The sequence below is a fragment of the Staurois parvus genome, unplaced genomic scaffold (genome assembly GCF_062004578.1).
Source record: "Staurois parvus isolate SC_StPar_1 unplaced genomic scaffold, SC_StPar_1.0 ptg000544l, whole genome shotgun sequence".
Classification (NCBI taxonomy): Eukaryota; Metazoa; Chordata; class Amphibia; order Anura; family Ranidae; genus Staurois; species Staurois parvus.
Window position 1 is genome coordinate 3506822 of NW_028318340.1, and position 22439 is coordinate 3529260.

Here is a 22439-nt window from a genome sequence, read left to right on the forward strand (position 1 = left end):
AGATTTATCATGCCTTCACATGATTACATTCACAGTAATAAGGGCTCAAGACAGGAACAAAAATGTATCAAAGAAATAAAAAATTTGTCAAAGGAATTCCATAAAAAAAAAAAAAGTTCAATCCCCTTTCCACCAGGGTACATTTTAGCCCGTTTTTACCCACTGCTGATTATACAGTGCATCCAGAGAGTATTCACACTTAACTTTTGCCACATTTTGTTATGTTACAGCCTTATTCCAAAATGGATTAAATTCATTTTTTTCCTTAACATTCTACAAACAATACCCCATAATGACAACATGAAAGAATTTTGTTTTGAAATCTTTGCAATTTATTAAATTAAAAAAAAAAAAAATGTACATAAGTATTCACAGCCTTTGCCAAGACACTCAAAATTGAGCTCTGGTTCCACAGATCATCCTTGAGATGTTTCCACAACTTGATTGGAGTCCACCTGTGGGAAACTCAGTTGATTGGACATGATTAGGAAAGGCATAAACCTCTCTATATAAGGTCCCACAATTAACAGTGCATGTCAGAGCACAAACCAAGCCATGAAGTCCAATGAATTGTCCTTAGACCTCCGAGACAGGATTGTATCAAGGCACAGATCTGGGGAAGGGTACAGAAAAATTTCTGCAGCATTGAAGGTAGCCTCCATCATCCGTAAATGGAAGAAGTTTGGAACCACCAGGAATCTTCCTAGAGCGGGCCACCCGGCCAAAATGAGCAATCAAGGGAGAAGGGCCTTAGCCAAGGAGGTAACCAAGCACCCGATGGTCACTCTGAAAGAGCTCCAGAGTTTCTCTGTGGAGAGAGCAGAACCTTCCAGAAGGACAACCATCTCTGCAGCACTCCACCAAATCAGGCCTGTATGGTAGAGTAGCCAGACGGAAGCCACTCCTCAGTAAAAGGCAAATGGCAGCCCGCCTGGAGTTTGCCAAAAGGCACCTGAGGGACTCTCAGACCATGAGAAACAAAACTCTCTGGTCTGATGAGACAAAGATTGAACTTTTTGGCCTGAATGCCAAGCGTCATGTCTGGAGGAAACCAGGCACCACTCACCACCTGGCTAATACCATCTCTACAGTGAAGCATGGTGGTGGCAGCATCATGCTGTGGGGATGTTTTTCAGCGGCAGGAACTGGATGACTAGTCAGGATCGAAGGAAAGATGAATGCATCAATGTACAGTCTTGTGCAATCTTGATGAAAACCTGTTCCAGAGCACTCTGGACCTTAGACTGGGGAAACAGTTCATCTTTCAACAGGACAACGACCCTAAGCACACAGCCCACATAACAAAGGAGTGGTTTCGGGCCAACTCTGTGAACGTCCTGGAGTGGCCCAGCCAGAGCCCAGACTTGAACCCGATTGAACATCTCTGGACAGATCTGAAAATGGCTGTGCACCGACACTCCCCATCCAACCTGATGGAGCTTGAGAGGTACTGCAAAGAAGAATGGGTGAAATTGCCCAAAAATAGGTGTGCCAAGCTTGTAGCATCATACTCAAAACGATGTGAGGCTCTAATTGGTGCTAAAGGTGCTTCAACAAAGTATTGAGCAAAGGCTGTGAATACTTATGTACAGGTGTTTTTTTTATTTTTTTTATTTTTAATAAATTGCAAATATTTCAAAACAAACTTCTTTCATGTTGTCATTATGGGGTGTTGTTTGTAGAATGTGGAGGAAAAAAATTAATGTAATCCATTTTGGCATAAGGCTGTAACATAACAAAATGTGGCAAAAGTTAAGCGCTGTGAATACTTTCTGGATGCACTGTAAACAGAACAGGATGAATAGCCGTTGTGCAGCCATTTTGCCTGGTAATCAGAGTATCAAACTGACTCTTTACTGAGCCAATCCGAGAGGCTTGGTATCATGTGACTGGTCATCACACAGGGGGTACGTACTATTTTTTATATGGTTGATCCCTCCCCATTCAACAAAGAAAGGAGATATATTGTAGTCATTTGTGAATGGGTGAAAAGTCAATGGGTCAGCAGCTGCAGATCCATTCGGTCAGTTTCACGGACACTGAATATTTTTTTTACTATAAAAGGATCTTATAGTAGTGTTAAGCACTCCCATGTTTTTTTTAGAATGCATCTAACCCATGTTTGACATCCCCTAGTATATAGTTTTCTCAATATGTTGGCACAAACTACTGTGTTGGATACTGTTGGCTGCCACCAGCTCCAGGATCCTTGTTGTGGCTTCCCTGAACTTCCTGTTAGGGAGCCCATTCACAGAGCATCCAGGCTCAAGAGAGAGTGCAGGTATCAGCTGCTGTCCATCAAGGAGTTTGGAGGGGGAGATAGTGCTTGCTGTGGGGGTGTGCTTTTGTATAGCTGCACACAGAGTACAGCACATAGCATATACACACACCTGTAGTCCTAGCTGGTGGAACGTGTGCAATGGTGGCTCCATAGGACTCTGTGAGGTAAAGGAACCAATCTAAAAATGGAAAGTACAGCCAGCAATGTGGGGACAGCACGGAACTGGAGGAAAGGTAAGGCTAAAGGGGCATAACAAGTAAGTCACGGGTGATGGCCAGGACCATCTCTCATGCTACCATCCTGGGGGATGACAAGCCTAAAAAAAAAAAAAAGCAAAACTAATGCAGCCACCAGACTTATTGGTAAACTGCAACATATTAATATTTTGCTTGTGGGTTTAATGTTGCTTTAAAGTGGTTCTAAAAGCTCAAGGTTTTTACCTTCATGCAATCTATGCATCAAAGTAAAACACCTTCTGTGTGCAGCATCCCCCCCATACTCACCTAAGCCCTCTCTTGATCCAGCGATGTGCACTAGAGTCTCAGCTATCTCAGGACTCCCTCTCTTCATTGGCTGAGGCAAAAGCCAATGCTGTCAATCACAGCCAGTAAGTCAATAAGTGGGGGGGGGGGGGCAAGCCACGGCTCTGTGTGTGAATGGACACACGGAGCAGAGGTTGCCCTCATAGCTGCTTGCTGTGGGGGCACCCGACAGAAGGGAGGGGCATGAGCGCTGGTGGGGGACCTGAGAAGAGGAAGATCAGGGCTGCTCTGTACAAACCCACTGCACACAGTAGGTAAGTATAGCATGTTTGGTTTTTTTTCTTAAAAATCAATAAGCCTTTAGAATCACTTTAACCACATATGGGCTAAATGAGAGAAATTCAATCATTTCCCTCATTTATGCCAACATCGTGGATAGTGCATCTTCACTGCCAGCTATAGTATTCAGACAGCCGCTGCACCTATGGTTACCAGAATACACTGGCGCCGCCGAACAGGGATTGATAGAATACATTCACTTTTTGGTCAATACATTTCCCCCAAGTCAGTCAAGTTCGTAAAAAAATAATCTTTTGCTGAGCCGGGAGGTGCTTGCAGTGCCAACCACATCTCAAATTTTACGGACTCAACTTGAGCAGGATTTAAGAACGGTCTATGGCCAGCCTTACATAAAAAAAAATATTGAACCGTTTGCTTTAACAGCTGTGCATCAGAATTATACAAATTATATATTACCTATTCATAATCACAAAAATATTCTGACTGTATTACTCACTAGAAACTTTCTGTAATATTCCAGCGGCTCCACCGACCTGAAAGAGAAAACAATTATGTTGAGGGAGGAGTTGATCGGGGGGTTGGTAAAAATCAGGGGGTTAAGCCGTGGTTTTACCTTGCACCAACCGCCTACCTGAACAAGGGCATGCTGCCAGTCAGGGCTGTACACATGCCGTGGCAAAAATTAAATGGCATGTCACTTTAGGCTGCTTTTACCGTGATAAAAATGCAACAAAACATCCCTTTACATACTATGGGACTCTGCACACCACTACGCTCTGGGTGTGTTTTGAAAAGTCATGCATGCTGCATATTTGGTGCAATTTTCAAAACCACACCAGAAACACAGCTCCCCACTGAAATGAATGGAAAATACATAACAAATGCACCCTTTGCATTTTTAGTACTTTTTTTAAATCGTATGTCCATTTTTCACAGGTGCAGGCAACCAGAAAATGCCCCGGAAACACATCAAAATGTGGCAAAACACATATGCGGTTTTATCATGTTTTTGGAAGGGAGCCGTGTGAAAGCAACCTTAGGCCGGTGGTACTACCTCCAAATGTGACCTGTTCATATTCCTGTATAGAAAGCATGAACTGTACATTCTGAATCATCATGACATGCTGCAGATTATCTTCATATGAACCTGTGCATTATTATACAGGATTTATATAGTGCCAACAGTTTGCTCAGTGCTGTACATTATAATGGGAGACAGTACGAGACAGTACAGTAACAATACAATACACGAGGGGTTTGAGGGCCCTGCTCCTTGGAGCTTACAATCTAGGAGATGGGCTAGGTAGAGCAAAGCAAGAGGTTCCCTTACAGTAGATCTAAACCCTATCTGAATAACACCGAGTTTGCCAAATCACTGTGTATGAAACACTTTTTTTTTTTTTTTTTTTTACATAAAATATTGTTTCCAAATTTCTCCATCCTTTTTTGCATCTCCATGCTGCTCGTCTCCTCCAGGCTCTTTCAGCAGCTTTCACCAGATACCTGACAGTGATGATGGAGGACCATGACTGCACAATATGTGTCTGGACAAACACTGGTAGTCTCCACCAGAGGTATATGTGACAACCTTGGAACAACTGTGAAATCAGTTGTCACCCTATAACAGGGAGTGTCTGAACAAGGACCTTCATAGCAGAATTACCAGGTATTTTTAAGGGCTAATTCACACTTTAGCATACTGTTGAAGTGCATTAAGTCGCTTCTCGGCCTTTTGGCTAAGATCTAGTGTAGTATCGACCTTGCCTTTAGGGGTGTCCCTGCTTCCAGCTAGGACGTTGAGAACCACTTGTATCTATCCCAGCCATTTGGTCTGTGTGGGGTACCCTCTACTCGGCCTGGTAGGATCGTCGATTAAATTCGGCTTCACCTGCTTGGTGCTATTGGGTTTGAGTCTTAGCCCCCACACAGAACGAGTTTGTGATCTTCCCCCCCCTTGTTCACTCTGCGTTACTACCTTCGGGCAGTAGACGCTCAATAGCCTTTTCAAAGGCTAAGCAAGAGTGAAGCCGCCGAGGAAGAAGAAGGAGAAGGAATCCGCTGAAGATCTCTTGGAAGCCCTCCTGAGAACTCCTCTGCGACAAGATGGGGAAGAATAAGCAAACCGCCAAGAAGCCGCTGACCGCCGCCCCTGCCAAGACCCCGGGAGAAGCCCCCTCCGCCTCCACCTCAGAACGCTCCGGCCCTGCAGAAGGTCTCCCCCTCCTGGAGCCCTGGATGAAGCAGACAGTCGTGCTGCGGCTGAAAGAAGTGGAAGGCAGAGTCCCGGACATGACCCCGGAAAGTCTTCGGCAAGAAGATGATCCTGGAACAAGGATTCGGCAAGGCAGAGACCCTGTCGGTGCAGTCCTTCATGAAAGGTATCTTCTTCGTAAGTTTTGTATCGTTACAGGTCTGCAGAAGGTACTGGGAGATGGTGAAGACCTCTGGGCCCGATTCCCCTTTCCGCAAGTTTATTGCGAATTCTCCCATTCAAAGGGACGAAAGGCGGATCACGGTGTCCATGAGGAACCCTCACGTCCCTGGAAGAGATATCGCCACCTGTCTCCAGAGGTTCTGTGTCGTGTTGAAGGACCCAGTCCAGATACTAGACGCCAACGGCTTCTGGACAGGTAAGTGGGCCGTGTTTTGCAGATTGCTGAGAGATCGTCCCGCTGGAGATCTCCAACACCTGCAACAGTGCTTCTCCCTGGGAACGTCCGCAGGACTCCTACACTACCCGGATCAACTCCAGTCATGCCGCAGGTGCGGACAGCCGGGGCACGAGGGTAAGGATTGCCATGTGCTTTCTTGTAGATTCTGCTGGTCTGCAGGTCATGAGACCAAGGATTGCCCGAGGTCCAAAACCTGCAACCTCTGTGGACGGTCAGAGCACGTCTACAGGGACTGCCCAGAGAGAAGCAGGACGTATGCTGGGGCCCCCGCAGCTCTGCGGCAGGGAACAGGAAGCGGAAGAAGGAGCAGGCCAGCCCGGCGGCGGAGGACCCCTCCTCCTCCACCAAACGGCCTGCCGTCCTCTAGAATGTCGCAGGTCCCGACCCCGTGGGGGAGGACCTCGACACGCTGGAGGAAGAAGAGGTGGAAGAAGAGATGGCTCTGACCCGGTCGGAGCCAGATCTCTCCACCGACTTCGATGAGGTCCTCAACCAGATCGGTCTGAGCCAGGACATTGGTCAGGCTGCAGAGGTCACAGAGGTCGCCCCCGCTCTCCAGGGGAGGTAAGCACAGCCCCTGCCGACTAACCCCTTCATCTCTTTCCCATGATGGCTGAGATCTCTATCTTTTCCATTAATGTGAGGAGCATCAAGGATGCGTCTAGGAGGCAGACTGTGCTGACCTTTCTTTCCACACAGCAGAGTGATGTCTACATGCTTCAGGAGTGCGCCATTCCCCCTCTGAGGAGGTACACTCATTTGTCCTCCCAGTGGACCCACGGTCCCTCCTACTGGTCTGGGGGTGGCGATTGCAAGTCTGCAGGGGTAGCGGTTCTTATCAGGGGAGGTCGTTTCACTGTTGACTCCGTCCAAGAGCTCGTCTGTGGCCGCCTTTTGGTCATAGACGGCTCGTGGGCGGGGGAGCCCGTTAAGCTCATCAACGTGTACGCCTCCCCGGAGAAGAACGCGCGGCTGGAGCTTTTCCAAACCCTGCGGACGCAACTCGTCACAACGAGAACAGTAGTAATCGGCGGTGATTTTAACTGTCCGATAGAGGAGGATGGGCGCAGCTCCAGCATGTACGCTAAACTCGACGCCACCTCGAAGCTGCTCCGGGAGGTGATTGCGGAGGCTTCCCTGCAGGACGCTGTGGGATCCGTGGGGCGCGGTTCCGTGAACTACTCATGGAGCCGCCCGACGGATCTGTGCGTTCCAGGATTGACTTTGTGCTCACCTCTAGGGCAGTCAGGCACCGCGGGTTCTCCATGGTTCCCTGCTTTTTCTCTGACCACAGGGCCATTCACTTTCGAGGTGACCTGGGAGAGGGCTTTGCCCCAGGCCCAGGCTCCTGGAAGCTGAATTGCACCCTGCTGGACGATGAGGAAGGTAAGGGACTGGTGGGAGTTCGTGAAAGTCAAGCTGCGCAGCTTCTTTCAGGCCAGGGGACGCCAGCAAGTGTGTGCCAGGAGGAGGGAACTCAGGAGACTGCAGCGTCAGCTGCAATCCCTTCATCACTGTGGCTGGGACGTGAGGCAAGACCTGGAGGACACCAAGAAGAGCTTGAAAAAGCACTTTGAGGAAGAATCCAGGCACATTGTCTTCCGTGCCAAGGTGGAGCATCTAGAGAAAGGTGAGAAGTGTAACTCTCTTTTTCAGGAAACTCCACTCAGGACACACACCCCTGTCGGAGCTGCGCGACAAGACTGGAACACTCCAGAAGGGGAAGGAGGCCGTGATGGAAGTGGTCAGCGACTACTACACCGACCTCTACTCCCCCAAAGAAACAAACACGGAAGCGGCCGACAGATTCTCGTCAGGTATCTCTAACACTATTGATCCTGCAGGTTTGTCGGCCACCAACGCCCCCTTGACGTTGGAGGAGCTGCACTCTGCCGCTAAATCCTTTAGGCGGGGCAGGACCCCGGGCTGCGACGGTCTCCCAGCAGAGCTCTATGTAGCGCTGTGGGACCTCGTGGGCCCGGACCTGCTCGAGCTGTACGAGGAGATGGTGGTTGAGGGCAGGATGCCTCCTTCGTTGAGGGAGGGGATGATCACGATCCTGTACAAGCGTAAGGGGGAGAGATGTGACTTGAAAAATTGGCGTCCCATCTCTCTCCTGAACGTGGACTACAAGATCCTCGCCAAAGTCATGGCGAACAGGCTGAAGGCTGTCATCGGACAGATCATCCACCCGGATCAGACTTGCGGCATTCCTGGCCGCAGGATTGCGGACAGCCTAGCGCTTGTCCGGGACACGGTCCAATACATCAAGGACCGCCGTGTGCACGCGGCCCTGGTCAGTCTTGATCAGGAAAAAGCCTTTGACCATGTCTCCCATGGGTTTATGTGCAGAGCCCTGCGCAGGTTTGGTCTCGGGGAAATGTTTTGTTCGTACGTTGACATTACGTATAATGATATTTGCAGTTCCGTGCAGGTGAACGGCTGGAAAACTGACCCCTTCCCGGTCCTCTCCGGGGTCAGACAAGGCTGCCCTCTTTCACCTCTGCTTTTTGTTTGCTGTATAGAGCTCTTCGCCGAATGCATCAGACGGAATCCAGAGATCGGGGGAATCACCGCACCGGGACCAGACAGACGGGAAGTGAAGTGCTCGCTCTACATGGACGACGTGACGGTGTTCTGTGCCAACCAGCGCTCCATCGACCTGCTCGTCCAGACCTGCGAGGACTTTGGCCAAGCTTGGGGGGCAAAGGTCAACTGCGGGAAGTCGGAAGTCATGCTCTTCGGAAAGTGGTTCCTGCCTTCTTCTGCATCCATGCCCTTTGGCATCAAGACAGACTTCATGAAAATTCTGGGAGTTTGGTTTGGTGCCGAGGGCGCAGCCCTAAAGTCTTAAGAGGAGAGACTGGCTAAAATGCGTCAGAAATTTGGACTTTGGAGCCTCAGAGACCTCACCATTGAAGGGAAGACACTGGTACTCCGCAGCGAGATTCTCCCTGTGTTGCAGTACCTCGCCCAGGCCTGGCCCCCACGGGTCAACACCTGTAAGGCCATCACCAGGGCGGTGTTTCACTTCATCTGGGGCTCCAAGATGGACAGAGTGAAGCGGGCAGTCATGTTCAAGGAACCCCTCAATGGCGGTAAGGGCGTGCCCGACATCGCCACCCAACTGAGGGTGTTCTTTGCTTGCAACTGCATCCGCAGAACTTTGCCCAAAGGGATTATGGACTCTGGCGGGAACGCAATGTCTCGCTTCTTCCTGTTGCCTCTCTGGAGGTCCCTCGGATGGGACAATTGGGACAGTTCCATCCCCTACAACCGGGACACCCCTTGGTACTACTTGGATACCTTCAAGTTCATCAAGGAGCAGGGGCTGCAGGGAGTCAAGCCTGACTTGTGGAAACCAAAGACCATTTACAAGCTCATCAGAGCAAGCGACATTTTGGAGTCGGTTCCAGGCCTGCCTTCAGACACCTGCAAGGTGGTCTGGAGGAATGTTTCTTCAAACATTCTCACCAACAGGCACAAAGACCTGGCATGGATGGCAATCCAAGGGGGGTTGCCTCTCAGGAAATTTATTCATGCCAGGAACCTGAGCAGATACAGACACTGCCCCTTCTGCATCATCCATGAGGAAACGTCTCACCACGTTTTCTGGGAGTGCTTATTTGCTCAGGCCCTGTTGGGAGCCCTGGAACCTGAACTCAAAGACTTTGTACCACAGACAGCCATCACTCACTTTGGGGTGTTGAATGGACTATTCTGTGGAACTTTTTCTCTGGAGGACATTGACGGCGCCTGGCGGGTGCTGTGTTGTTTTAAGGACGCTTTATGGTGCGCCAGGAAGCGCCTCATCCACCAGCGGGAGAGGATGTCCATTGAGGACTGTCGCAGACTGATCCTCAGTCTGCTCAGAGACTATACCTTGATGGACTTTGAGGAAGAGGACGTCTGAAGATCTCCCCTTCCCCCGGCTCTCCCTTGCGTGTCTTTGTCCCTTTAATAAAGCTTCGGGCCTGTGTCCCCCCCTTTTTCCCCCTCCCCCCCACACACCCGATGCTTGTTGTATAGTGTAACAGTTGGCTTTCGTTTTTGCATGATTTCGTGACATGAGGAAACGTACTGTGTATTAGGATGCTATGGTTTTTGGGGTAAGCGGCGTTATGCATGACGTGTTGGTCCGGGGGATTCATCCTCCACGCACATCACGTCAGGCATCATACCGCTGAGCGAATGTATTTATTTCTGAATGTATTTATCGTATGCTTGGAACTGTATTGCAATGTGGTGCGCTGCGTCGCAGTACAGGGTGAGATGTACCCCGATTACAAAGTATCATGTTGTTTTTTATACTTCTGTAATAAAAGTATCTTTTCAATCAAAAAAAAATGTGCATTATGTTAAGACAGCTCATACAATATGAATGGACTGCTGACACACCACAAATTATCATATAAAGGGCACACAACCCTTTTTCTTTTTTTTTTTTCTAGCAACACACTATGTGTGTTGTGGTGCAGCATCATGGTTGCACTTTACTATACAGTTGGCTTGGGTTTAGGTCCCCTTAAGACCCCTGTAGCACATACCTTCCTACTGGTTACTTGCAGGACCATGTGGTCACCAGCAGCAATAAAAAGTAGCTAGTACTTCTGGTTATGAGGAGCTTGTGACTTCCTCCCTTGGGGGAGGTTGGGTGGAGAGGGTTCTCAGCAACTCACCAGCCTTCCTCTTTTCACACCTAGCAGATGAACAGAGCTGTGGGTGAGTGAAGGGATTGTGTATATGTGTTTCTGTGGAAGAGGTAAGTGAGCCTGTGCGTTCAGGCCAGTACAATCATCTCATGAGGTCTCCTTGGCCAGGTTGTCCCCTAAAACAGAACTGCTTTTACACAAGGGTTCATCTTCTATGCAGTGAAAACAAGACAGGGAGCTGTAAAGCGCTGCGTAAATTGACGGCACTATATAATACACACAGACAGTCCTGGTGTCAGGGAAAAGGGTATATATCAGGAAGGATTCTCTCATCTGCCCAACTACTTTCTTCCTTACTTGTTCAGGTTGTTTTGTGCTGCCCCACATCCACTGGATCATTGTCTGTCATCTGATGTCTATGGGCATGTAAAACCCTGACTGAACAAGTCCATGTGATTGTTATTTGCCACTATCCCCAACTCTACATTTTTTGCTGCAGTGCTTGTATGGAACAAGACCCGACTGTAAAAGGGACTGACTTCCAATTCAAAGTGGTTGTTTTCCAAAGCAGCCCATCATAGGATATCCTCTGTTCCAAACACGGATCACCTCTTATTTCCATAAGTGGTCACTCCTTGTTTCACTGATGTCTCAACCCTCAAGTCCGTCATGGGTTACCCCTCATTCCAATCATGGGTCACCCCTTGTTCAAACACAGGTCAACCCTCACACCTCATTTCAAACATGAGTCACCACTTGTTTTAAACATTGGTCATCCTTCAAACCAATCACAGATCAGCCTCATTCTAAACAAAGGTTACCTCTTTTTTTACTAATGGGCCATCCCAAACATCAATCACTGGTCCCCCCTCAATCCAACGATGGGTCGCCCCTTGTTACAACCATAGGTCACCCCAAATTACTATTATGGGTTACGCTTCGTTACAAACATGGGTCACTCCTCATTTCAACCACGAGTCACCTCTCATTTTAAACATGGGTAATGCCTTGCTCCAACCATGGGTCACCTCTTATTTCACTACTGGGCCATCCTTCACACCAATAATGAGTCATCCCTCACATCAATCATGGGCCCCCCATCATTCCAAACACAGGTTATCCCTAATTTTGAAAAACAAAACTCTCCTAGTTTCAACTGTAGGTCATCCCCAATTCCATATATGTGTCACCCTCATTGCAAACATGGGTTATCCCTCAGTCCAAAGAAAGGGTACCTCTATGGGGTCATCCCTTACATCACAGGATCTCCTGAAGTTCCAAACATGGGTCATCTCTTGCTCCAACCATAGGTCACCCCAAAATTCAATTATGGGTCACTTCTTGTTTCACCCATGTAAAACCCCTTATTCCAAACAAAAGGGCACCCCATGTTCCACTTGTGGGCCATCCTTCACACCAATCACGGGTCAGTCTCATTCCAAACACAGGTTATCCCGAATTCCAACTATGGGTCTCTCCTGTTCCCAACAAGGATTATCCCTCAGTCCAAACAAAGGTCGCCCCTCATTCCACTAATGGGTCATCCCTTATTCCTATTATGGGCCATTCCTTGTTCCAAACACAGGTCATCCCCTCCTAAGCATGGGTTATCCTTTATTCCACCAATGGGCCACATCATGATTGGGGGATGAGTTCCAATCACGGGTCACCCCTGGTGTCCTTCGTTCCACTAATAGGCCATCACCCCGCTTCATGATTGGGGGATGAGTTCCAATCACGGGTCACCCCTGGTGTCCTTCGTTCCACTAATGGGCCATCTCCCCGCTTCATGATTGGGGGATGAATTCCAATCACGGGTCACCCCTGGTGTCCTTCGTTCCACTAATGGGCCATCTCCCGCATCATGATTGGGGGATGAGTTCCAAGGACGGGTCTCCCCGGTTCCACTAGTGGTCCCCGCTTCCACCAATCACAAGTATGAGCTCAGAGCCCGGACACGGTGACACTGATGGCGGTGGTTGCTCCGTGTCATACTCACTTGAATCCGGCCGCCATCCCCCTCCACCATGTGCTGGGTCAGGACCGGTTCGGACAGTATGCGGCGATGTCCGCAGTTCCGCACCGATGAGAGGAAGTCACACGTGCCGCCGAAACACATGTACACACAGCCCGTTCCACGCCGAGCTCCCCCTGCTGGACACACCAGGAACAGCGCGGCGCTCACACCGCACGGTGCCCGGCCGAGCTTCTTGTAAGAATGGAGGTTGTGGAAACTGTGAATGATTTCCATGCCATGGCATTCCGCTCCCTGTGTACCACATAGCCTCCACTTCCGGGAGTCCTCCATAACAAACCCGATCATACAAATCTGTCACGTGTCCAAGAGGAGACCATTGCTGACCTCCCCACAAGAGAATGCTGCTTGTTTTAACCATTTCAGTGCCAGACAATTCTACTCCCTTCCTGCCCAGGCCAAGTTTCAGCTTTCAGCACTGTCATACTTTGAATGACAATTGCACGGTCATGCAACACTACCCGTATGGCAACACTGCACCCGTATGACAACACCGCACCCGTATGACAACGCTGCAACCGTATGACAACGCTGCCCCCGTATGGCAACGCTGCCCCCGTATGACAACGCTGCCCCCGTATGACAACGCTGCACCCGTATGACAACGCTGCACCCGTATGACAACGCTGCCCCCGTATGACAACACTGTACCCATATGGCATTTTTACAATTTTGTGAGACAGAGCTTTCTGTTGGTGGTTTTTTAAATTCTTTACTAAAACAAAACAAAAAAAAACACACACATTGAAAAAAAAGCTGTTCTTAGTTTTTGTTATCAAATTTTTTCAAGAAGTAATTTTTCTCCTTCACTGATGTGTGCTGATGAGGCTACGGTGATAGACAGCACTGATGGGCACTGTCAGGCATCACTGATTGGCACTGATAGGTGGCAATGATGGGCACTGATAGGCATCACTGATGGTCACTGATATTTGGCAATGATGGGCACTGATAGGCATCACTGATGGATAATGATAGGTGGCAATGATGGGCACTGATAGGCATCACTGATGGGAACTTATAGGTGGCAATAATGGGCACTGTTAGGCATCACTGATGGGCACTGATAGGTGGCACTGGTAGGCAGCACAGATGGGCACTGATAGGTACTGATGGGTGGCACTGATGGGTACTAATAAATGGCACTGATGAGGAGGCACTGATAGGCGGCATTGATAGGCATCACTGATGGGCACTGATATGTGGCACTGATAGGCGGTAGTGATGGGCGCTGATAGGCGGCAGTGATGAACACTGATAGACTGCACTGAAGAGCAGGCACTGATGGGGCTGCACTGATAATGAGGGCACTGATGATCAGTGTCGTGTTTATTAAGTGTAGATGTCTCCTCTGAAGATTGAAGCTTATCACCTCTCCTGTTTACATGTGATCAACTGGGATTGGACACAGCTGATCACATGGTAAAGAGCCTATATCACCGGCTCTTTACCATGACCAGTGATTTGCTGTGTCCTAGGGATACCGCTCACCACCAATCACAGCAGCAGAATGTGTGGCTAGAGTGTGAGGATGTCATATGACGTCCTCCTAGAACAAGAGAACTCCCGCCCGTCCAGTTCTATCCCTCCGTATCTTTCTGTTGAACATCTAGAAATGAATTATAATAATAATAAATATTCCAGGATCTAAATTCTATCCCTTCATATCTTTTTACATATAACAATGCTGCAAATGTAGAAATTAATATGACAATAGTATTAAAAATAATAATGATAACCATAATAGATTTGCTGGGATCTCGGTTCTATCCCTTTGTATCTTTCTACATATAACAATGTTGAACATCTAGAAATAATATAACAATAATAATAATTATTATAGTTGTAGTAAATATGTTGGGATCTCAGGTCTATTCCTTCATATCTTTCTATATATACCAATGCTGCAAATCTAGAAATGAATGCAGAACTTCACATAAAAAGGGAAGTTCCACTCATTCTTCTCCCCACTTCCTTTCTCATTATTGTTTTGTTTTTTTTGTCAGAGAGGAGTACCTAGATATGACAGGAACCCACTCACACTTTTGCTGGAATCACCTAGGTGAGCTGAGTGGAATTTCGCCTGCAACCTCCTGGGAAACGTCACCTGTCCCGGGAGACTGCGGATCTATTCAGAAAGTGCAGTGCAACATGCACAGTGGGCAGCCACAGGAAGTCACAGCTGAATTCCCACAAGCAACATGACGGGCCCAGGGACCCAAAGAGCGGTAAAGAATTGGCTCAGGCGATGACAGTGCTGGATCCCTGGACTGTTAGGTGTTTTTAAATAAAAGTCAGCAGCTAAAGTATTTGTAGCGACTGACTTTTAATTTTTTTTCACAATGACCAGAACTCCTCTTTAAAACCACTTCCCCTCCGCCCTATAACAGAAATACTGCTACAGGGCAGCAGGGGTACGCAAAATCACGCATATATATGTGATTTTTCAGCTCCGGGTAGGGGTCGCACGCATCTCGTGCGCCCTACCCACGACGCTGTCCGCAGCCTCGGCTATCAATCACGAGTCCCAGGCCAGTGATTACTCACCGGCACCCGGTGATCGCCGAGTATTACCAACAATAAAAACAATACAGTTCTCTCCCCTATCAGCTCCTGCACACTGCTTTGTATGGCTCTGCATAGCAGAGCCATACTAAGCAGTGTGCTTACAGTATAAAGCACACACACAGCACACAGTTAACCCTTTGATCACCCCAGATGTTAACCCCTTCCTGCCCAGTGCCATTAGTACAGTGTCAGTGCTTTTCATTAGCATTGATCACTGTATTGGTGTCACTGGGGATGTCAGTGACACCAAGTCAGTTCCCTCCAGTGTCAGAATGCCTGCCGCAGTCTTGCAGTCCCGCTATAACTTGCTTATTTCTGCCATTACTAGTATAAAAAAAAATTCCAGTATATATACCGCCATTTGTAAATGCTATAACTTTCACATAAACTAATTAATTTACACCTATTAATATTTTGTTTAGCAAAGACATGTAGCAGAATACATTTTGCCCTAAATTTATGACAAAATTTGATTTTTAAAATTTTTTAATTGGACATGTTTAAAAATGTTGCAAAAAGTCAAAAATATTGTTTTTTTCTCAAAATTTTTGGTCTTTTGTTTTTTTATAGCGCAAAAAATAAAAACTGCACAGGCGATCAAATACCACCAAAAATAAGCTCTATTTGTGGGGGGGAAAAAAGACGTAAATTTAATTTGGGTGCGGCGTTGCATGACTGTGCAATTGTCAATCAAAGTAACGCAGCGCCGTAACGCAAAAAATGGCCTGGTCAGAAAGGGGGGGTAAATCCTCTGGAGGGAAATAATAAATATGCTGGGATCTATGCTTAATTCTATCCCTTCACATCATTCTACATAACAATGCTGCAGATCTAGAAATAATAATAACAACATTATTATTAATAATAATAATAACAACATTAATAATACTAATAATAGTAATAATAATAACATTAATAATAATAACAACATTAATAATAGTAATAATAATAACAATATTAATAATAATAGTAATAATAATAACAACATTATTATTATTATTATTATTATTAATAATAATAATAATAATAACATTAATAATACTAATAATAACAACATTAATAATAATAACAACATTAATAATACTAATAATAGTAATAATAATAACAACATTATTATTAATAATAATAATAATAATAATAATAACATTAATAATACTAATAATAGTAATAATAATAATACCATTAATAATACTAATAGTAATAATAACAACATTAATATTAATAATAATAACAACAACAACAGTATTATTATTAATAATAATAATAATAATACATTATTATTGATAATAATAGTAATAATAATAACATTAATAATAATATATTATTATTATTTACAAAATATGTGAACATCACACACTGTATTTCCTTTATTACTATCCTCTTTCTTGTACAATGTCACTTGAATGAACGTCACCCCCCCTCAAAAAAAAAGTCAATCTGAGCAGTTTCAAGCCTTTTTTTTATACCTAATACTGTCACACGATGGCGCTGGTCGGACTGTGTGAGAGACGAGTGGTGGTGAAGGTTCTCTCTTGTCGCCGATTGTGGCGGGGGAGTGCGGACTGGCTGACTTCCGCATAGGTGTAGGAGTTCTATAGGTTCCGGCAGATGAGTGTGAACTGTACCGGAAGTTTGCTGTGTCCTGCAGGCAGCTGTGCTCTGTGTGCTGGGACAGGGATGGTGTGGACATCATGCTCCTCTGCTGCCTGTGTGATCTGCTTCTGCTGCTGGCTGCTCTGGGGGCTGTAGTGCTGCTGCTGGTGAGTAGAGGTGCTGGGAGTCCATCCTGCCCGGTGTGTATCTCTATGATACAGTCTGTGTTGGCAGGAATGTCCTGTATATGTCCCAGATGTTCCTGATTACAGGGGACAGCTGTGTAGGTTTGTTGTGGACTCTTCTAGGGTGACCAGTCATCCATCACCCCTCTCACCTCCTCATTGTGGGGACATTCCTCAGAGTACAATGGCTGTGCTGACCTGTCAGGTGGTGGGGGCAGCACAGTGACTTAGGCCACTTTCATTGGGCTCTGTTTTTCCCGCCAAAAATCCACATCCCTATTGAAATGAATGAATAACACCCCAAAAATACACCCGTGGTTGTGTTTTTGAGACACGGGGGGGGGGTTTGTTCACAGGGACAAAATACAGCAGAAGTGTAGTAAAAATGCATATATGTTGTTTTACCTCGTTTTTGAAAGGGAGCAGTGCGAAAGTAAATACAAAAGGGAAAACAGGCGCATGGTGTGGCAGTCCATGTATGTTTGATGAGTTCCAAATGGGCAGGAGTGAAGGTAGTCCAGTAGGCACTAAGGGCAAGCTGCGTAGGAGCGAAGTATAACTCTGCAGAAGGGAAAAGAAAGAAACACAGCGCCTCCAAGCGTGTACTGTGAAGGTATTTCATAGAAAGATAAGTAGTAACTCACATCTTAGAATTTTAAAAACAGGCTCATGGGTGAGAGGGTGAGACGTCTGTAGCCAGATGTTGTTGTGTGTCTGAGCCAGAGAGGAGATCGATTGAGTCCATCAGCAGGTGGTGCTGTGCATGTACAACATGGATGGTAAGCCTGGTGGAATCTCCAAGGTGTCTGCCAGCAGATGGTGCCGTGCATATGCAGCATGGATGGTGGAGCCCATGCCTGATGAAAGAGTGTGCCTGGACTCATCTCATCCAGGCGCTCTCTTTCATCAGAAACGCGTCGCATTTTGATGACGTCAGATGCCACATGTGCTGATCCCGGACATCTTGGAGACTCTGCCAGGCTCCACCATCCATGCTGCATATGCACGGCACCATCTGCTGGCAGACACCTTGGAGATTCCACCAGGCTTACCATCCATGTTGCACATGCACAGCACCACCTGCTGACGGACTCAATCGATCTCCTCTCTGGATCAGACACACAACAACATCTGGCTACAGACGTCTCACCCTCTTACCCATGAGCCTGTTTTTAAATTCTAAGATGTGAGTTACTACTTATCTTTCTATTAAATACCTTCACAGTACACACTTAGAGGTGCTGTGTTTCTTTGTTTTCCCAGCAGTGTGAAAGTAGCCTTTTACCCCCCCAAACCCCCCCCCCGTCACATCAAACCCTGACTTTGAAGTTGCACGATTTAGAAGTCGGATAACATGCCGATTTCAGGTGCCATTTGTAAGACATCTGACACAGATGTCTATGCAAATCACACCAAAAGTAGTACATGTACTACTTTAGAAATCAGTGAAGCTTCGATCAAGTCGGAACCGCACCAATATGACTGCTGTAATTGCGGACAATAAGGTGCGACTTGGTATGCGATTTGCAAATTGCATGCCAATTCGCATCCAGTGTGACCGGGGACTTAGCGGTCATTGCTTCTAGTTCAAGGAAGAAGGAGCCTGCAGGAGTGAGGGAGATGGATAATTATGGCAGGGGTGAGGACATTTTTGAAACTTGTCCAGGGACTAAATTGGTGTCCCAATCTGCTTGTCCCTCATGACAATCTACTTGTCCAGATTAAAAAACATTTTTTTTTTTTTTTTAAGCAAAACCATATTTAAATCAGAGGTGATTTTAGGAATGTTTTGAAGACAAAAGGGGTTTTATGGCGACTTAAACGTGTAATAATTTTAATATTGCGCTGTTTATCTCCTCCTCCCCTCCGTGCCTGTCTCCAGCACTGCACTCAAGGACTAGCAGGGAGGAGAGAGACCTTGCAATGTAATCAGCACCGATTGGCTGTTCGTCAGGAAAGGGTTGGTCAGGGCTTATATTTTATCCCTTTCGCTGCCAGAGCCATTTTTGCATATTTTGCGCACGTTTAAAAAATCATTTTATGCCGGAAGATTGCACAAACCCCCAAATATATGTTTTCTGAAATCGGAGACCCTAGAGAATAAAATAGTTGTAGTTCCAATTTTTTTTATGTCACATGATATTACCACAAAATTTCAGTTCAAAATACAAGTAAGTTAATTTTAGGACACAAAAAAGCAGTAAATTACCTTTTTTTTGTAAAATATAAAAGATGAGGTTGTATCAAGTAAACAGATATCCAACTTTTCAAAGCTTAACTTTGTATGCGCTCGTGAAATGGCGACTTCAGTACCCTATGTTTTCTATAGGCAACACTTTTAAAGCCCTTTATAAGTCATCAATATAGTGTTATGGAGGAGGAGCAAAATTATTGCTCTCACTCTTGCGTGTGCGACAATATGTGACGTGTATCACAATTGACGGTTTCATGTTTTTTTTTTTTCATCACATAGGGGACAAAGTCCTCTATGTGATCATTTTTGGTGACAGGTTCTTTTTATTGAGACATCCAAGGTCTAAAAGACCCTGGATGTCCCCCCTGTGCTCCACTGAATGTAATGCAGTGAACATCGCACTGCATTACTTTCTTTCCCGCTCTCAACAGGGACCTGGAAGTGACATAATAACTTCAATTCCGGGTCAGGACAAGGAGGGGACGTGCCCACTCTCCTCCCTCCCCTCTAGCCAACGGTGGAAAACTGGCCTGCAGATGGGCAAGCAGAGTCTGGGAGACAGTGGGCAGGGGGAGGTTCACTGCATTGTGTGCAAGCATTCGCGCTGCTGCCCGAATGCTTCCACCTGACAGGTGAGCCCTGCTGCTTGCCCACAGCAGGGCTAAATGTAAAACAAAACTACCTGCCTGGTGCCTGTAACTACATGTCCCGGGTGTCAGGTGATAGAAATTCAACATCCCTGTATGGGTACTTTAGGTAAAAAGCAGCATGTAAGTGCTCCCAGGGTTTGCAAACTGCACTATCCTTCTTTCCCTAGGGATGCTGTGACGAATCCAAGCAGTTCTGGTTAGTCAATGCCAAGCATCACCAGGGCACCAAGAAGAGTGTAGAGTTTCAGCCACTTTCTCTTTTTTTTTTTTTTTTTTTTCAGAAAGGTGAACGAACGCTTAAGTAAAGGTGTGCTCTGCATACAGTGTTATAGCATCATATTAGTCATTAAAGGGTAGATAACCAACACAAGTGTCACAGCCACAATATGGCATTGATTTATGATATGTCTGATATTTGTAGTGCACAGTTTGCTACTTGAAAAGTTGCGTGTGTGTATACACTCACCGGCCACTTTATTAGGGACACCTTGCTATTACCAGGTTGGACCCCCCCTTTTCCCTTCAGAACTGCCTTAATTCTTCGTGGCATAGATTCAACAAGATGTTGGAAACATTCCTCCGAGATTTCCATATTGACAAGATAGCATCACGCAGTTGCTGCAGATTTGTGGGCTGCACATCCATGATACGAATCTCCTGTTCCACCACATCCCAAAGGTGGTCTATTGGATTGTGATCTGGTGACTGAGGAGGCAATTGGAATACAGTGAACTAATTTTTATGTTCAAGAAAGCAGTTTGAGATGATTTGAGCTTTGTGACATGGTGCATTATCCTGCTGGAAGTAGCCATCAGAAGATGGGGACACTGGAGTCATATGACATGGTGCATTATCCTGCTGGAAGTAGCCATCAGAAGATGGGGACACTGGAGTCATATGACATGGTGCATTATCCTGCTGGAAGTAGCCATCAGAAGATGGGGACACTGGAGTCATATGACATGGTGCATTATCCTGCTGGAAGTAGCCATCAGAAGATGGGGACACTGGAGTCATATGACATGGTGCATTATCCTGCTGGAAGGAGCCATCAGAAGATGGGGACACTGGAGTCATATGACATGGTGCATTATCCTGCTGGAAGTAGCCATCAGAAGATGGGGACACTGGAGTCATATGACATGGTGCATTATCCTGCTGGAAGTAGCCATCAGAAGATGGGGACACTGGAGTCATATGACATGGTGCATTATCCTGCTGGAAGTAGCCATCAGAAGATGGGGACACTAGAGTCATATGACATGGTGCATTATCCTGCTGGAAGTAGCCATCAGAAGATGGGGACACTGGAGTCATATGACATGGTGCATTATCCTGCTGGAAGGAGCCATCAGAAGATGGGGACACTGGAGTCATATGACATGGTGCATTATCCTGCTGGAAGTAGCCATCAGAAGATGGGTACTGTAGTCATAAAGGGATGGGCATGGTCAGCAACAATACTCGGGCTGTGGCGTTTAAAGCAGTATAAACTCTTTATTTTTAACCTTTACCTACAAGTAAGCTTCTAATAAATAAGGTAACATTAATATCTCCTAAACATGTACCGTTTAGGAGGTATTCTCTCCTCTTTGCAGCTGGCGCATGCACTCTGAAGGAACGGCAAACCTGTGCGGTTCCTTCAGAGTACTGTGCCATGGCCCGGGACTCCCGTGCGCATGCGCAGGAGCTACGTCTTCACAGCCTGACCTGTCAGACGGCCAGCGCTCGTGAAGATGGAAGCCTCTGCAGCGGTGACAGCATGCTGCTGGAGGGCTGTATTTTAAGGTAAGTCCTACGTAATGTGCTGGTATGCAGTGCACATTATGACATTACCTTGCAGGGAATGCATTAGCGTAAAAATAGACCTTAGAACCACTTTAAGTGGCCAACAATTTTGGATTTATTTCTTTGTTTTCAGATTTTTTTTTTTTTTACATGTCAGTTCTAACATTTTCTTAAATATCCAATAAAAGTGTATAATCTTGGGTTTTGTGGAATTGCAGCTTCAGTTTTCATTGTGAGCTGCTGCAGTCGGTCTTCTTACTCCTAATAATGGCAATATGCTGATCACGGGTAAGTAAACTAAAGTATTTTTGGTATAATGGCTGGTTGGTGTCATGACTATAAAGGAGCAGTATCATGTCTCGGGCAAGTTTTTGTTTTTTTCTTCAAAACTTTGCATAATGGAACAGAGTTTCTTACAAGCAATACACCTGAAAGCTGACAGCAGACACCCTCTATAGAAGTTGCACCTTTTTATAACTGTATTTTTTAGTATGCCTGCAGTTACAATCAACTCTAGTAAAATCCTAGTTTTGTTGCATCCACTGGAGAAGTCCTGTATTCCCAATTCTACTAAATGCTTCAACATAAAACATAATTCAGATTAAACAGATTTAAAAAGCCAGCCGCGGCAGAATGACACCTTTACAGTTTTGTGGGAGGTGACAGACAACATAGTATAATAATCTCTTAAGGTGAGGCTCGTGCAGAATTTAGGGTGTTGGGTGACGCAAATAAAATATCCGTTTTTAAATAGAGGTGTGCAAGAGCTCACAATTTGACATGGCTGACACTTGATAGACTTGTTCTACAGGACACATGCTTGTGAAGCTGTGAATACAGGGTGGGGCCAGCTATTTATTACCTTTTTTAAATAACTTTTTTCATTTATTTTGTCCTGCATCTGATCCCATAACCACTCTAATACAGAGGTGGGAGAATATCACTCCGCAGTAGAATGGCACAGTTTCTCCACACAGTGGATATCTGAAGTGGTGCAATAGTCTCTTTAAACAAACTCTGCCATTGGAGTACATTGTAA

The 22439-nt window shown here is 46.1% G+C and overlaps 2 protein-coding genes across 2 annotated transcripts in view; one reads left to right on the forward strand and one right to left on the reverse strand.

The window, feature by feature from the left end:
• The window catches only part of EXOSC8 (exosome component 8), a 49093-nt gene extending 36550 nt beyond the window's left edge, over window positions 1–12543 (reverse strand). Inside the window, exons 1-2 of the mRNA XM_089690845.1 lie at window positions 12387–12543; window positions 3560–3596 (exon numbers count right to left, since the gene is read on the reverse strand). Of these exons, the coding sequence (XP_089546971.1) occupies window positions 3560–3596; window positions 12387–12403 (54 nt within the window). The 5' untranslated portion in view covers window positions 12404–12543. The remainder of the gene's footprint in view (window positions 1–3559; window positions 3597–12386) is intronic.
• A 4010-nt stretch (window positions 12544–16553) lies between these two features.
• Window positions 16554–22439, forward strand: part of ALG5 (ALG5 dolichyl-phosphate beta-glucosyltransferase) — a 43622-nt gene continuing 37736 nt past the window's right edge. Inside the window, exon 1 of the mRNA XM_089690846.1 lies at window positions 16554–16750. Within this exon, the coding sequence (XP_089546972.1) occupies window positions 16682–16750 (69 nt within the window). The 5' untranslated portion in view covers window positions 16554–16681. The remainder of the gene's footprint in view (window positions 16751–22439) is intronic.